We start from the raw sequence: 15,896 nt of genomic DNA on the forward strand, positions 1-15,896 counted from the left end.
TCTTTCTAGGAGCTACCAAGCCTACCTCCCGAACAGGAGATAGATTTTTCAATTAAGCTGATTCCAGGTATCCAACCAATTTCGAAATCCCCATATTGCATGAGTCATGTAGAACTTGTAGAGTTAGAGCTCAAGCTTTCCAAACTATAGGGACTGAGGTTCATCCGCCCCAGTCATTCCCCTTAGGGTTCGACTGTCTTATTCGTTAAGAATGATGGATCCCACTGTATGTGCATTGACTACCATAAACTCAATCAGGTGACCGTAAAGAGTAAGAACCCCCTGCCCCACTAGATGATTTGTTTGACTAGTTTTAAGGTGCTTATGTATTTTCAAAGATCGATCTTTGATCTAGCTACCATTAATTGAGAGTGAAGGAAGAGGACATTCTTAAAACGACCTTTCGTTGCAGGTATGGTCAATTTGAGTTTAAGTTTCTACCCTTTGGACTGACCAATGCCCCCGCAACATTTTGGACTTGATAAACAGAGGTTTTTGCTATGAACTAGATCAATACGTCATCACCTTCATTAACGATATCCCAATGTACTCAAAGAGCCCGGAGGAGTATGTCGATCACCTTATCGGTGTCATGATCACTCTTCGTGAACACTATCTCTACGCCAAATTTAGAAAATGTTCCTTTTGGTTGAATTAGATATCTTTTCCTTTGCATGAGATTTTTGGTGATAGAGTTTCTGTCGATCCCTCTAAAGTCGAGACATTAGTGAATTGGAGCCAGTCGACCAATGTCGTCGATATCTGTAGCTTCTTGGGTTTGGCCACTATTACCGACATTTTATTGAAGATTTTTCTAAGATTATAACCCCTCTGACTTGCCTTACTAAAAAGGGAGTAGATTTTGTTTGGGATGAAGAATGTGAGAATCTTTTATGGAATTTAAGCATCGACTCTGCATTACTCCAGCATTGGTCTTTTCTGACAACATAGGAAGGTTTCAAGTATTTTGTGATACTTTCCATGTTGGTTTGGGTTGTGTACTTATACAACATGAGCAGGTAGTCGCATATGGTTCCAGACAGTTTAAAATCCACGAGTGCAACTACCTCACTCATGACCTTAAGTTGGTGGCCATTGTATATGTCGTAAAGATTTGGCGTCATTACCTCCATAGCCAAAGCTTTGAGATCTACACCAACCATAAAAGCCTAAAGTACCTATTCTCGTAAAAAGAATTAAACATGAGGCAAAGACGTTGGATTAATCTGTTGAAGGATTACGACTGTAAGATCCTTTATCACCTCGATAAAGGTAGTGTAGTCACTGACACCTTAAGTCAGAAGGAATCAGTCATGTTGGTTCAGATGATGATGTCCAATTGAAAGTTAATAGAATCAATGCAGTCTCTCTGTCTAAACCACTATGGTAATGGTGCTTACCTTGCCTAGATCCGGGCCCTACTAGATCTTTTCATAAAGATTTAGAAAGCCTAGTTTACTGATCTTAAGCTCGCGTAAAACCTCAGTAAGTTCACTTCGAATGAATTTCCTGATTACATGATGTTAGACAATGGCCTATGTTGGTTCCAAAATTGTATTTGGGTTCCTTCTACAGTCAGGGAAAATGTTCTTCAAGCAATTCATGCATCTAAGTTGTCTCTTTATCCAAAAAGTACCAAGATGTACAGTGATTTGAAGTATCTATACAGGTGGTCATGAATAAAGAGGGACATTGTCAATTATATCTCTCGGTGCCTCACTTGTCAAAGGGTTAAGGCTAAACATCAGAGATCCAGTGGGTTGTTGCATAACCTTCTTATTCCGAAGTAAAAATAGGAATATGTGACCATGGACTTCATCATTGGTCTACCAATGACCAATAATGGTTGCGATATAATTTGGGTCATTGTGGATAGATTGACCAAGATAGCCCATTTCCTTGCCATCAAAACTACTGATCCTGTAAGTTAATCTGCTTGTATGTGACCAAATTGTTCGACTTCATAGTGTACCCTCACCTATTATATCAAATAAAGATCCTCGATTTACCTCCTACTTCTAGGACAGTTTTTAGGAGGCCCTAAGTACCAACTTGCATTTCAATACTATCTATCATCCCTAAATTGATTGCAAGTTTGTCTGCAACAACAATTACCACTCCAGCATCTGTATGGCTCCATTTGAGACTCTTTATGGTAGGCCATGCAAATCCTCTACCTGTTGGAATGAGATTGGGAACAGATAGTATACAAGGATGGACTTTATCCAGGAAACTATAGATAAAGTGAATTTTATCTAGAAGAACCTACTCACTGCCCAAAGTCACTAGATGATTTTATTGTTGATGACCGAGTATTTGTTAAGGTCTTTTCCTTCAAATGAATAATAAAGTTTAGAAATAAAGGGAAGCTGAACTCTCAATATGTTGGTCCTATGGAGATTTTGGAGCGTGTTGGCCCTATGGCATACTGCCTTGCACTATCCTGATAGTTTGGTGGTGTGCATGACATCTTCTATGTCTCCATGTTAAAAAAGGTACCACTCTAATCCTTATCAAATTATCCCAATTAAGGAAACTCCTGTGAGCTCTAATTTAGCGTATGCCGAGTACTCGATAGAGATAGTCGGATGGATCAACAAGGTGTTGCACAATAAGAGGATTTCGATAGTAAAAGTATAATAGCAATACCACACCACAAAGGAGGCTACGTGGGAGTTACAATATGAAATGCAGAAGAGATTTTTATACCTGTTCATAACAATTTTGGAGAACCAAAATTTTTAAAGGTGGGGGAAATGTAACACCCTGCACCTTCGCACTACATGTGGTACTAAGACTCTATTTTATTCGGGCATTTAACCATAAAAATTATGTAGTGTAATTTTGAACTTTTGTAAATTTTTTCTTATTTTTAAATATTATCAAAAATTTTATTATATTATTTCAATATATTTTACGTTATGAAAGACATTAAAAAAAGGGAGAAAGGAGGATGCTACAGGAAAGCTAGCCGTGTGGGACGCTTGCACGCCCACGTGAAATTGCCCGCGCGCCGTGCGCCCACATGCATGAGTGTTAGGCCAGCAGGACGTGTGCGCAGGTGCTCGTCCCATCGGCCAGGGCATCCATATAGCGCTTAGTCTGTACATGAATCCAACGTGCAGATGCACATGTCAGGGGTGCGGCTCGGCACACACTGAGTGCGTGGATCCTACGTGCAGACACATCGCGTCAGGAGTATACTTATGCGACGTGACAATGCAGGATGACCTGTGCAAGCATCAGTGTGTCGTCCAGGTGCGTAAAGTAGCCTGCTGCCTCTTGAGAGTTGTGCCTCCTCCTTGGCCAGCTGACTTGGATGATGTAATGATGATGTCATTATTTTCTCTCTCCTCACATATTTGTAACACTTATCGTAGATCCAAAGGTCATCTTTTTCTATAAATAAGGACCTTCTCCACCATTCTTTCCCACCCATTTTCACCCTCAAGAATGAAATTCTAGAGAGAGAGAGAAAGACAAAGTTAAAGAGAGAAAAAAGGAAAAGATAAGAAAAAGGGAGAAGGGCTAGCTTACAAAGAGTTGTCGCTAATCGGTAAGGGATTCAATATTTTCTTGCACATTCTAATAGACATTTTTAGAAAATATAAAAGTGAATATTAATTTTATTACATTACTTGTGATATAATTTTGAAGGTGTGATGAGATATTGATTATGACGATGTTTTAAAATACATGCATTATGTAAAGGCTTACATTGTTATTTTATGAACAAAAATTGAAATGAGATTGAAACAAAAAGGGATTATGTGAAATTGTTGACATAGTATGAAAACATGAATGGATCCATGAAACATAAATTTATCCATTAGACTATTTTATCTACTTCTATTGTCCCATCCCTGTTTGAAAAGACTTGAGATAACCACTCCCTGTGGATGATGGCATGAAAGCGCGTAGGAAATCTTAGGACTATTTTGGTGAAGTACGACTGTAGTCATAGTCTTTAAGACCATAGTAGTTAACACGGTTGTGGTCATAGATCATGCTATAGTGTGACGAGCTGCAAATCTGTTATGGTGTGGCAAGTCACAAATTAACTATGGTGTAGCGTGTTGCAAATCTGTTATGGTTGAGCAAGCCATAAATTGTTGATAGTGTCACCACAGTGGTAATTAGGAGTCCGTATTAGCCAATAGATAAAAATTCGTAACGGGCTTTGCATAGAGTATTGTAAAAGACTTAACAATAGTGATTTCATTGATTTGTTTGATTTTCTCTCTTGGTGTGTTATCTATACTATTACATTATCTTGATGATCTTGTTATTTCTAAATAAATGATTTTCTTACATTTATCCTACTCCTATGGATTGTTATAGTGGTAAGTGGAGAAAGGTATTTCTTAAACACTTATACTTTAATAAAATTCTTAATTATGTCAATTTAATACTCTGTCTTACTGAGTTTTATATAACTCACCCTTTTTTATGATGGGCCCTCCCAGATGATGTCGAAGAAGATGTTTGTGATGAGTTGTTCGCTAAGTTACCTCTTGAAGCTTGCTTGGATCCCGTGGATCTATGATCGTTGACGAGTGCATGTCTTATCCTGTACTCTGATGAGTCCATTTACATGATGGAAGAAATAGCCTTCTGTTTGTATTTTGTATTTTGTTACCACTTCTGTTCTCAATTGTATATGTAATTATGAACTCATATATTTTGTAAGAAATTTTGCATTAAAAATTTTCGCTGCATATATTTTATTTAAATGCTCTCATATTCTGTATTGGCAACTGGCACCTTTTGTTGTAATCAGTATTGAGGATGTTACATTGAATCCAACTTGAAAATCCTTTTTCATATCGGCTTAAACTTGTATTATTTTATTAATTTTGTTATTGAAGAATTTCTCTTAGAATTTGGAGAAGAAAGTATTTTTGTTGGAGTAGAACTTGAGTGTTGTATTCGGCTATGATGGGAAGACTCCTTGGCCGAGTTCCCTTTGGACTTTTCCACATTAATTAATTAATGTTTGTCGAAGATAATCCTTATTGGATTCCAATTTCTCAAATCGTATAGAACTTCTCCTTCCTTTATTTGTGCAAACCAAAACCAATTTAGAGTTCTTATTAGTTGAATCTTGTTTGAAAAGTGGCAGTTGTGACTATTCCTTCTCAGGTAAGGAATCTTGCACAAGTGAGATTGTGTTTGTCTCTTGGCCATAACTCCTACTCCCACAAGAACTCTAAACCGTAAGCTGTTTAAAATCTTCTTCCTTGTCGTTGTCCCTATCTATATTGGACTCAAAGATCTGAAGAAAATCAAGAGATAAAGTCATGTGATGAACTTTTTCCTCACAGGTGGAGGAATATTGGTGCTATGGGGACTCACCTCTCCCTTAAACTCTCAGCCATGTGTGTCTAGATCCAAGAATAGAGAAAGTCGTGGGCTTTCCTTCTTCTTGGGCCGTTTCTTAAACTTTATTAGGCTGCCAAACTTAGTTCTTCACTCACTTATTCTTAAACAAGAAGATTGAAGGCTTGTTAAAGTTTCTTGAACCAGGCTTTTGTGGTTAGATATAAAGGCATCATGATCCTTTTTTCAAGGTCTCAAAGTCTATTTTTCTTCAAGGTTTTTGAGTTATTCTTGAAGTTGGGCCGGTGTATGAAGTAATCTTGGGCCAAAATCCACATTTTTTTTTTGTTCAGACTCACAGGAGTCCTCGCGAGAAGCATGCTCTTCTTTCCCATAGGGAAAATCCCCTTCTCGTAGACACGGGTATCTCCCTGATATGTTAGCACGCAGAGATCTCCGCATGTTGGCGTGTGAGCGTGCAACTCCCATGTGTGTGGGTGCACGTAGTCTTCTTCGACTGTGTGCATGCGGGTAACAATCCTACAAGATCCCTGTTGCTAGTGGGATTCTTGCAGCTCGCCAAAATGTCCTTCTTAACTACCTTATCGGCTACTTTGGATCATGTCAGAGATCTTGAGGTTAATGAAAAGAAAAAAGAGTAAGAGCTTCGTTTGCATGGATGGATGATATACTTAAAAACATTTTATATTCTCATAAGGTGATATGACGAGAAATTTGAAGATGTCTAGAAAAAAGATCCTAATAATAGCCCTTATGTTCAATGTTATATCTTAGAAAACAACATAATTAGGCACTTTGCTCTAATTTAATCTATTCCCGAGGTTGAAGGTGAACAAATAAACTTACCAAAAACCTTAAGCATATGATATCTTGGAGTACGATTAAACGAACACTCATATCAAGAAGCATTAACAGTGATGGGAAACAGAATGTGATTGATTTTATAAAGAGACTAAAAAAGCTCTAACTATATCCAAAATGTGTTTATGTTTCATTCTTTAAACACATTTTGAGATGAAGTTTTTGGACAAAATATTTGAGTAATTATTCCATGTGAGAATAAAAGCTAGGTGAGATTAGTTTCTTTGTATTTTATAACATTATTAGTGGGGAATATTTTGATTTTACAAAAAAAAAATTGAGTAAAAATCATATTTGCAAAACTTATATGTATAAAAGGCAGTTCAAATCTATTATGCATTAAATAAATCCATATAAATATAGAATAATCATAAGAAAAATTATAAATTAATTTGAACCATCCATAACAGCATAAGGGGCAGATCCTTAAATGTCAAAAATAATCAAGTTAAAAGGAGTAGAAGGAAAAAAAATGGCAATGCATTGTGTTTGAAAAGTTGACATGAGATACAATCCTCATATGAATTTGGTTCATTATGGGATGCGATAGTAAGTATGTACCTCTTGTGTTCCCTGATAAGTGTATTGTATTCAACTGTTCTTGATAGGAGAACAACATCACCTTTGCTAACTTCTAGATCAGGCTGCTCCATGCAATTAGTGTCCCCTTGAATATGATCACATATACAATCCTTTCAGTACTCTAGTGGCCTCTTTGTCTTTATTAATTTTTTCCTTAGAATTTCATCATTATTTATGTGGTCTTTTTTTTCTTTCTCCTTCCCCATCACTCCTTTCTAGTCAATCTGGACCTATTGTTTGGTCTCTAGTGTTATCTTGCATAAAGGTGTTTGATTCCAATTCATCTACCAATATATTCCTAGACTCAAATACAATTTGGAGACCATTTGTACGCTTTTTTCCCTATAAGGAAATACTCTTCATGAAATATTACATTTCTATAAATAATGACTTCACCAGTTTTTTTATCTAGCAATTTGTATCCTTTTGTACCAAAAAGATACCCTAAGAACACACATCTTCTTGCTCTAGCATCGAATTTTCGTCTCCCACTCATTAAAGTAGACACGAAAGCCAAACACCTAAATATTTTCACGTGACTATAATTTGGTTTCTTTCCATATAGAACATCAAAAGGTGTCTTGCCATCTAGCACTTAAAGCCTAACCTGAATCCAAGGCCCGAAATGAGGCCCATAAAGACTAAAAGACCCGACCTAATCAACCAAAGGCCAAAACCCAAAGGCCCACGAGTCACTCATCTAAAGGCCAGCCTAAAAGAGGTTGGGAATGCCCAAAATGCAAAAAGAAACATGCCATAAACCTAAGGTCTACCTTGGAGGGCCAATAAGCAGTTTAGCTACTGCCCAAGAAGAAATACAAGAATTGGCTAAGCTCGATTTTACCCAATCAAGGCTGAGAGGTCTACCTTGGAGGAAGAACACTAATTTAAAAAAAAAAGACTCATTGGAGTAGTCGTCAGCTAAGGGAATCCTTGGCCTAGATTATGGGAAAGAATATGAGAAGGAAGATGACTTCTACACACATGAGGAGACCATTCTCCTACCTTCCCTATAAGTCAAAAAACAAGAAGAATTCCACATCTCTATGGAAGAATACAAGCTGGGAAAATGAGAGTTCGAGTCACAAACAATCAAGTAAGGAGATGAAGCAAGAATTCAACTTGGACAGGAAACTCGGAGGCATCACAAAATCAGCCTAGGAGAAATTTTACATGTTGAAGACCTCTTGAAGAATCCTACTTCAAATCTAGATAATTTACAATCAGACTCCTATTCAAAAATAATCAAGAATCAAGAAAGAGAGAATAATGGTGAATTAAAGTTCGAGTAGGAATCCAAGTCAAAAGATAAGTCAACTTCAACTACAAAGAAGAATTCTTTAATTTAACTATTTTATTTATTTGAATTATCTTATTCGATAGTGTTTGATTATTCTATTATTTTAAATGTAAGTCTTTTAATTGAATTAAGTTTGAGAGTTTGGATAGGAATTTTAAATCATATTATGATTAGAAGTAGTAAATAAAAACCTATATAAAGGCTTAAGTCTTGAGATGTAAATTACAATTTAGTTTATTAATAAAAGTTAAAGCTTTTGCTTTCTCAAAATTAGCTTAGTTAATGTTTTGAGTGTTCTTCAAGTTCTTCAAAACTAGGGAGCTTCCTAAAGTCTTGTTGAGTCAAGGAGTTGAAATCAACTAATCGGGTAAGTCGTGACATCTTTCTTTCTCTTTTTAAATGTTCCTATTTCTTATTTATGCATGTCATATAGGTCGTTTAGATTCAAGTAGGAAAGGTTAATTAGGCATATAAGTTTCTAATTGCATGTTTAGTTGAGGTTTCGAGAGTCAAAATAATCCTCTCATACCCTCCCGCATAAGCTGATATCAGAGTTTAGATTCCTAGTGAACCTGTTATCCTTTTATTGTTAGCATTCTTGGTCATAAATTAGCAATCAAAATTTTATTACTAATTCGTTTTGCATCCCGTTTGGATTCATAATTATCCATTTATTCAAGTGGTTTCATGTTTCTATCATTAGTAAAAAAAATTACAAAATCAAAAGCTGAAAAATATTGCCAATTACATACCATAAGGAAATTGGCAAGTTGTTTGCATTCAAAACATACAAAAGAAGAGTAACCACCTTATTATGTAATGGAAAACCTTTGAAAAGTCGAAGGAAGAGTAACTTATCTACTAGGTGTGTGCGAAAACTTTTATTTTTATTATGTTGCATAATTCATGTTTGCATTTTATCATCTTGAGCTTTAGAATCAATATTCCTTTAAGACTTTTACCAGTATCTTAAGACTAACATACAAGTCCCAATAAAGAAGACTCGACTCCAAGGCTCAACCTGACAAACAACAGGTTCACTATGGCACAAAAAATATAAACTTTGAAGCAACTACATATGAGGATGTGTTCCGACATTCCTAGGTACCAACCGAGCTACTTTTATTTGTTTATGGCTTCGTTGTAGGCCTCTAATTATCTATAGGATGAAGATTCATGTTTGAGCATGAATCCTTCTAAAGAAGGGGGTATGACGTGATATATGAGAGCTCCGAATCCATGTCAGAAATGGAGTTCCAAAGTGAGTGGGAAATCTGTAAGAAGTTACTAACTTGCAAGCCAAATACTCGCAAACTTGTGAACCCACCCACAAAGAAACCCAGAATAGGAGCATGTGTCGCACATGCCCATGCACATGACAGCAAGCTTGTGGGCTTGGATCTTAATGGGCTAGACCCTCTTGAAACCCAACCCAAGGCTAAGGCCCAATTTGAGGTTCATGAAGACCAAAAAACTAGGCCCAAGTGGCCAAAGGCCAAAACTTGAAGGCCCACGGGTCAATTTTTCAAAGGTCAGCCCAAACTTGAACACCCACGGGCTAAGCCTGAGGTCCACCTTGGAGGGCCAAATAGCAATTAGGCCATGACCTAAAAAGAAGGACAAGAACCAACCAAGCTTGGTTTTGTCAACACTCAACTAAGGCCAAGATGACCCAAATAAGTAGCAGCTTAGCCGTAAGATGAGACTTTTTTTTTTTATCTGATGAGGAGGAGGAAATAGAGCAAGGAAATCCTAGGCGTTATCGAATTCAAATACCATCATATAAGAAAGAGGAGAAGAAAGAGGACTTTTACACACTTGAAGAGACCATTCTCCTACCTTCACTTTAAGTCCAAAAATAAGAAGAATTCAACATCTCTATGGAAGAATACAAGCTAAAAAAAAGAGAGTTCAAGTAAGAAACAATCAACTAAGGAGATGAAGCAAGAATTCAAATTAAAGAAGAAACCCAAAGGCACCATGAAATTGGCCTAGGAGAAATTTTGCATGTTGAAGACCTCGTGAAGAATCCTACTTCAAATCTAGATAATTTACAACAAGACTCTTATTCAAGAATCATCAATAATCAAGATAGAAAGAAGAATGGTGAACTAGAGTTCAAGTAGGAATCCAAGTCAAAGGAGAAGTCAACTTCAACTATAAAGAATAATTCTATTAATTTAATTATTTTATTTGTTTGAATTATCTTATTAGATAGAGTTTGATTATTTCATTATTTTAAATGTAAGTCTTTTAATTAAATTAAGTTTAAGAGTTTGGATAGGAATTTTAAATCATATTCTAATTAGAAGTAGTAAATAAAAATATATATAAAGGCTTAAGTTCTTAGGATAAAAATCACAATTCAGTTTATCAGTAAAAATTAAAGTTTTTACTTTCTTAAAATTAACTTGTCTAATTTTTTTAGTGTTCTTTAAGTTCTTCAAAGTTTAGGAGCGAAGTTTTGTTTCAACAAGGAGTTGTAATCAACTCATCGGGTTAGCTGTGACATCTTTCCTCTCTTTTTAATTTTCCTATTTCTTGTTTATGCATGCCATAGGTGGGTGTAGATTCAAGTAGGGGGAGTTAATTAGTCGGTTAAGTTCTACTTGCATGCTTGATTGAGGTTCCGAAAGCTAAAAACGATCCTCCTCACACCCTCCCATGTAACTAAGTGTGGGATAATTTCGTAAATTGATTGTAGATTGACTTATGCAACTCCAATCTCATTAAATTTTTTCTAGTGCAAAGAAAGGTCCAGGACAATAGCCTCTTTACATTCTTGGTAAAAAAAAAAATAGAACATGAACTGGGAATCAAAGCTAGCATGAATTACCACCTAGCACTGAGACATTGGTACCTAGAGCCATGATGCCACAATTTTGCAAAATTAAATGTTAATGTTTAATAATCATGGTTCGAGTTACGAGAAATAGAGGTCTCAATGTCGTGACCTTTACTTCTAGTATCATAATGTCCTAATAATATTTTAAATGGGGGGTATCTATAAAAAAAGGTTTAGTACATCTTCAATAGTGAGGAGAATCGCTAGAGAAGAAAATAAAATTGAGAGAAAAAGAGGAAAAAAAAAACAAGAGAGAACGTGGGATTCTATGAAGGCATAGAGGAAAAAAAAAAAGAGAAGATTTTTCAAGCAGGAGATTTCATTCCTACACCTAAGTATTCTTTTCCCTTTGTTTTTCTATATAATTTTTATGAATTTTTTGATTATTTTTTTTATGTGTACGAATGCAATGAGCTAATTTCATTTGTTAGGGAGTTGAAACTTATGCCCTTAACATAATGATATTAATTTGTTGAATATGGTCAAATTTTTGATATACGAGGACAAGTATTATGTATTTGCTTAACGCTCCCTGGTAATTGGATGTGAATGCAAGTGTAATAACATTCGAGAGAAGAAATTGCATATGTTGATATATTGGATAGTAAAAAATTGATTCTTAAATAGGAATCATTTTAAGTAAACTATGGACAACATGACCAATTGATTCAAATATTGACCATTTCTAGAAAATTTATGTAATCTGTTTGAGTTTAATAGAAAAGGACACTCGCTTTTAAATTGATTTAATATAAAATCTACATGCAAAAGATATTTATCATTAAAATCAGTTATGATAATTAATCCGCATGAGAAAGATAATTTTATCATTAGGGGATTCCATTATTGTATTCGTATCAAAACCAATCCATTTCACTACATTAACGGTAAGGTGAAATCAATTCTCTAACATTTTTCTATTATTGATTTTTAGCTCTATCCAACTCACTTGCTTTTAATTTCTCAAATAAAATTATAATTATAGCAAACACTGAATTCTAGTGAGGACAAAACTTTTTCATTATTATATTTACTTATTTGGCTAGTATACTTGTTCGTGTATTTTGCCCATGTCATATATTCACTAGATTGCTAAGTTTTTTACCCTCTCTTCTCCTCGTGGAATTCGACTCCCCAACAAACAAATAAGCTGGCCCATCCCTTTAAAATTTTCTTGGCTCCAACAACCCCAACTTTTCTCTCATATTTCTTTACACAATATATATCTAACACATTTATTTTTTATTTTTATTTTTTAAAAAGGAGCTCTTTAAGTATCAAATGGAAATAAATAAACTCTTTCCCCAATTGAAATCCTCTGCTTGTCAGTTCTGTTTCCCAGGGCCCCCATCTGTCACGACTCGGCCAGAAAAAACAAAACAAAACAAAGAAAATGCTCTCCAGCCACCGCCTAACGCCACGTTTGACACTTCACAACAATACACACAACATAATATATCGATAAGCCACGTTTACTCTCTCCTTTAGCTACTGTTTTTGTCCTTTTTCTTTTCTCTTCGTCTCCTCGCACCATCTTCTTTTCTTCTTCATCATCTTCTTCAACCCAAGCACGCAGGCCTTCTTTCTCTCAATCTCTTTGTTGACGTGGGTTCTTTTTGAAATTCGGTGATGGGAGATGAAATGAGAGTACCATCCACACCAAACAACATCAATAACCATGATACTACTCATCAAAGCACCACCGATCAGCCTCAGGTGGTCGGCTTGTACCCTCTGAGTTGCTACTACTTTGGATCCACCCAACCTCTTTCTTTCAAGGATGAGACGTTAGCTGATCGTGTTCAGAGATTCAAACTCAAGTACTCTCTCTCTTTCTCTGCTTCTCTCATATTCTGCTGCCTTTTTTCCTTCCCATTTTGACTTTTAAATTTATGCCATTTAGCTATGCTGCTCATGGGTTGAGAACTCGTGTTGAAGGGATTCTTTTGGTAGGCTTCTCTCCTCTCTTATGTTTTCAGTATCACTCTTTTTTTCTTGTTTCCCGTAAAAAATTTTATATATTGTTTTCTCTCCGACCATGGATATGCCATGAATATGAAGCAATCTTTATTTTGCCTGTCGCATGGTTCATTAGCGTAAAAATATTTAGGCATGTGAATTTTGCAAGTTACAGCTGCATTACTGATATATATAAATTTCTATCCAAATAAAAAGTATATAATTCTTAGTTGATCATATAGTCCGTGACGTCTTTTCAAGTGTTTGAGGTGGGAGTAGAATTAGTTCATTTGTGAATCAGAGACTATCCCAGTTCTACGTTTAATAGATAGATCTTTCGGTAATCAAAGTGCAAGAATATGGAATTTAACCAAACATAGCCGAGATGCTAAATTGAAGTAATGATAAGTTAAGTCAACTCTTAGAGATAAAGGAATAAATATATTGTTACTTTTAGTCTGTATTATAATTTGTAAGTATCACTAATATCATAATCTAAATTCAGATTAATTATAACAATATGTTTATCCCTTTAAGAGATCCATAATGGAAGATTGTTCTTTGATTGTAACATCTAATGGTTTTCTCAGTGAACTGGAGGAAAAAACGTAGGAACAATTTTTGAAGGGTGAAAATAAAGTCAGAGAAATTATCATTTCTACAAAGTTGCTGACACATGGTCTGCCAGCTAAAATTGACTATCAATGCAAATAATCTCTTCTCAGTTAATGATACATGAGGAGTTTGAGCTATACTTAGAAGCAGATGCGGAGGGATAAATCCCCAATGGAAGTGGAGTGCATATGCATATATATATATATATATATATATATATATAGATATATATAACATTTGGTTTTTGGGTCTGGAATCCAATTCCCTCTCTGACAATGCTAAATGTCTTAGTCTATTGATGCAAACATATTATGTGCATCTCTTGTCTATGGCTATCTCATCCCAAGCAAGATAGAACATTTGTTGTAAGAGAGATTAATAGAAATAGGATTTCTAAATAATGAGTAAAACATTTTACTCGTTGTAGATGGTGAAAGTCAGTGGATTTTAAGATTAGGATTAGGAGCTTTGTTATTGAGCACTTACTATTGGTAGCTTCAATACCCTTAATTTATTTGGTGCGGGTTCAGCCCCTTTGAGGCCTATTTCACTGCATTAAACATGTAGACGAAATATGTTTTGTGCCATTTATATGAAGTTAGATCTAAATTTAGTGTAGTCTGCTTGATAGGCTGTTTTCTTTAGCTTCGGTGTTTTTATCTTTTTTCTTATCATAATATGGCATTCTTTTTCTTTCTTGATCTTTTGTTATTCACACTCAGCAAACTGGGTGGTTAGAATTTAATGCCTTGTTAGTAGTTTCGCATTTTGAGGCATGTCTGGCCCTAAATTTCTTATCTGCATTGCTCCCTAAGTTGACAGAGGAATCATGGCATGTGACGGTATGCTGAAATGATTTTATGTTACTAAATCAGGTTGAGTTGTTCAAGCATCCCCACTTGTTACTGCTTCAAGTAAGAAACTCCATCTTCAAGCTCCCTGGTGGTCGGTTAAGACCAGGTGAATCAGGTAAATGGATGTTTAACATATTGGTTGATCTGAAAGGTCTTCTGCTGGAGGTTTACTGAGTTTACTGTTGTTGTGACCTAATAGATATCGATGGATTGAAACGCAAGTTGTCTAGGAAACTTTATGTCAGTGAAGATGGTAATGAATCTGATTGGGAGGTGCAAACTTTATCTTATTCTTCATCTGTCTTGCTGAATTTTTCACTGCAGGGTGTGAATTATTATCTATCCTTGATGTTTAGGTGGGAGAATGTGTTGGAATGTGGTGGAGACCTGATTTTGAAACCCTGTTATATCCGTCCTTGTCACCTACTGTGAAAAAACCAAAGGTAGTTGATCCTCAGATTAACACTACTTTCCTTGTGGTAACATAAGTTCCTAAATCTTTGTCTTATTTTCTAGGAATGCATAAAACTCTTCCTCGTGAGGTTACCAGAGAGTCGAAAGTTCATTGTGCCAAAAAACCTGAAATTGCTTGCAGTCCCTTTGTGCCAAATACATGACAATTACAAGGTAAAGATTTGCATTACGATTTACTGAAATTGGTTTTTGGATGGATGTTCCAGGGAGATTAATTCAGATAATTCTGTATAACATTAATAGGATGGGAAGTGATTCCACTATATTCTCGGTTTCATTTTTAATGATCTAAAATTATTAGCCAGGGGAAAAAATTCACCCTTTTCTTTTATGACTCCATGAATGTCCTTGTAGTGTCTTATCAAGTTCTGAAATCACAGGGAAAAAAACAAATTGTTAACTGATGAATGTTCTTGGAAATCCTTGTGTGGAATTCAATTGAGATAAATATAGCAAATGGGTTTGATGAATTTGAGACACTTATCTTTTGCAGACATATGGACCAATAATATCAGGAATTCCCCAGCTGTTATCTAAATTCTCCTTCAACATAATTGAATGTTAAAGTTATAATATGGACTACGAGGTATGTGATCTAGAGGCTGTATGGCCTGCCTGGCGTGGGTAAAAAGTTTCAGATACAGGGTTGTAGACATATATATATATAAATGTATATGTATTGTTCAAAATCTTTGAAGATCTAAAAGGGGGTGCAATGGAAGATGAAGAACAAGATTATTAAATGTTAAGCACATGTTTTGAATTACTCTTTTTTTGAATTAAGTGAAAAATAGAGTGTAATGAAACATCTCCATAGACAGTTTTTTGCTTCTGTGATTGCGGGTACATCCTTATTATGACCGTCGTCTCTCTTTGGATGTACATGGATTTCATTATCAATCCACGAGTTCTTATACCAATTACTTTTGACACGTTAATAATTCTCTTGTTATAGATTAACTTGTTGTTAATAGATCCATAAAAAGTAGTGTTAAGATGAATAATACTTTTATAGAATTTATTAGTTTACCTCATCTATTTGAATAATCTGTCTCAAAGAAGAACC

General features: G+C 35.4%; 1 protein-coding gene across 1 annotated transcript; it reads left to right on the plus strand.

Moving 5' to 3' along the window:
• The first annotated feature begins 12,416 nt into the window (after nucleotides 1–12,416).
• Nucleotides 12,417–15,636, plus strand: CFIM-25 (homolog of CFIM-25). Its single transcript, XM_022055487.2, has 7 exons — nucleotides 12,417–12,748; nucleotides 12,832–12,877; nucleotides 14,378–14,471; nucleotides 14,556–14,629; nucleotides 14,713–14,799; nucleotides 14,873–14,983; nucleotides 15,324–15,636. Exons 1-7 carry the CDS (start codon nucleotides 12,558–12,560, stop codon nucleotides 15,393–15,395), a joined length of 675 nt encoding a protein of 224 aa, XP_021911179.1. The 5' UTR covers nucleotides 12,417–12,557; the 3' UTR covers nucleotides 15,396–15,636.
• Nucleotides 15,637–15,896: the final 260 nt, after the last annotated feature.

Source organism: Carica papaya, chromosome 7 (genome assembly GCF_054855325.1).
Source record: "Carica papaya isolate Zhongbai chromosome 7, ASM5485532v1, whole genome shotgun sequence".
NCBI lineage: Eukaryota > Viridiplantae > Streptophyta > Magnoliopsida > Brassicales > Caricaceae > Carica > Carica papaya.

Coding starts and splice junctions, on each gene's coding strand:
- CFIM-25 (XM_022055487.2), top strand. CDS start 12,558: ATGGGAGATGAAATGAGAGTACCATCCACACCAAACAACATCAATAAC. Junction 14,630..14,712: donor GTAATGAATCTGATTGGGAG/GTGCAAACTTTA, acceptor CTTGATGTTTAG/GTGGGAGAATGTGTTGGAAT. Junction 14,984..15,323: donor AAATACATGACAATTACAAG/GTAAAGATTTGC, acceptor TATCTTTTGCAG/ACATATGGACCAATAATATC.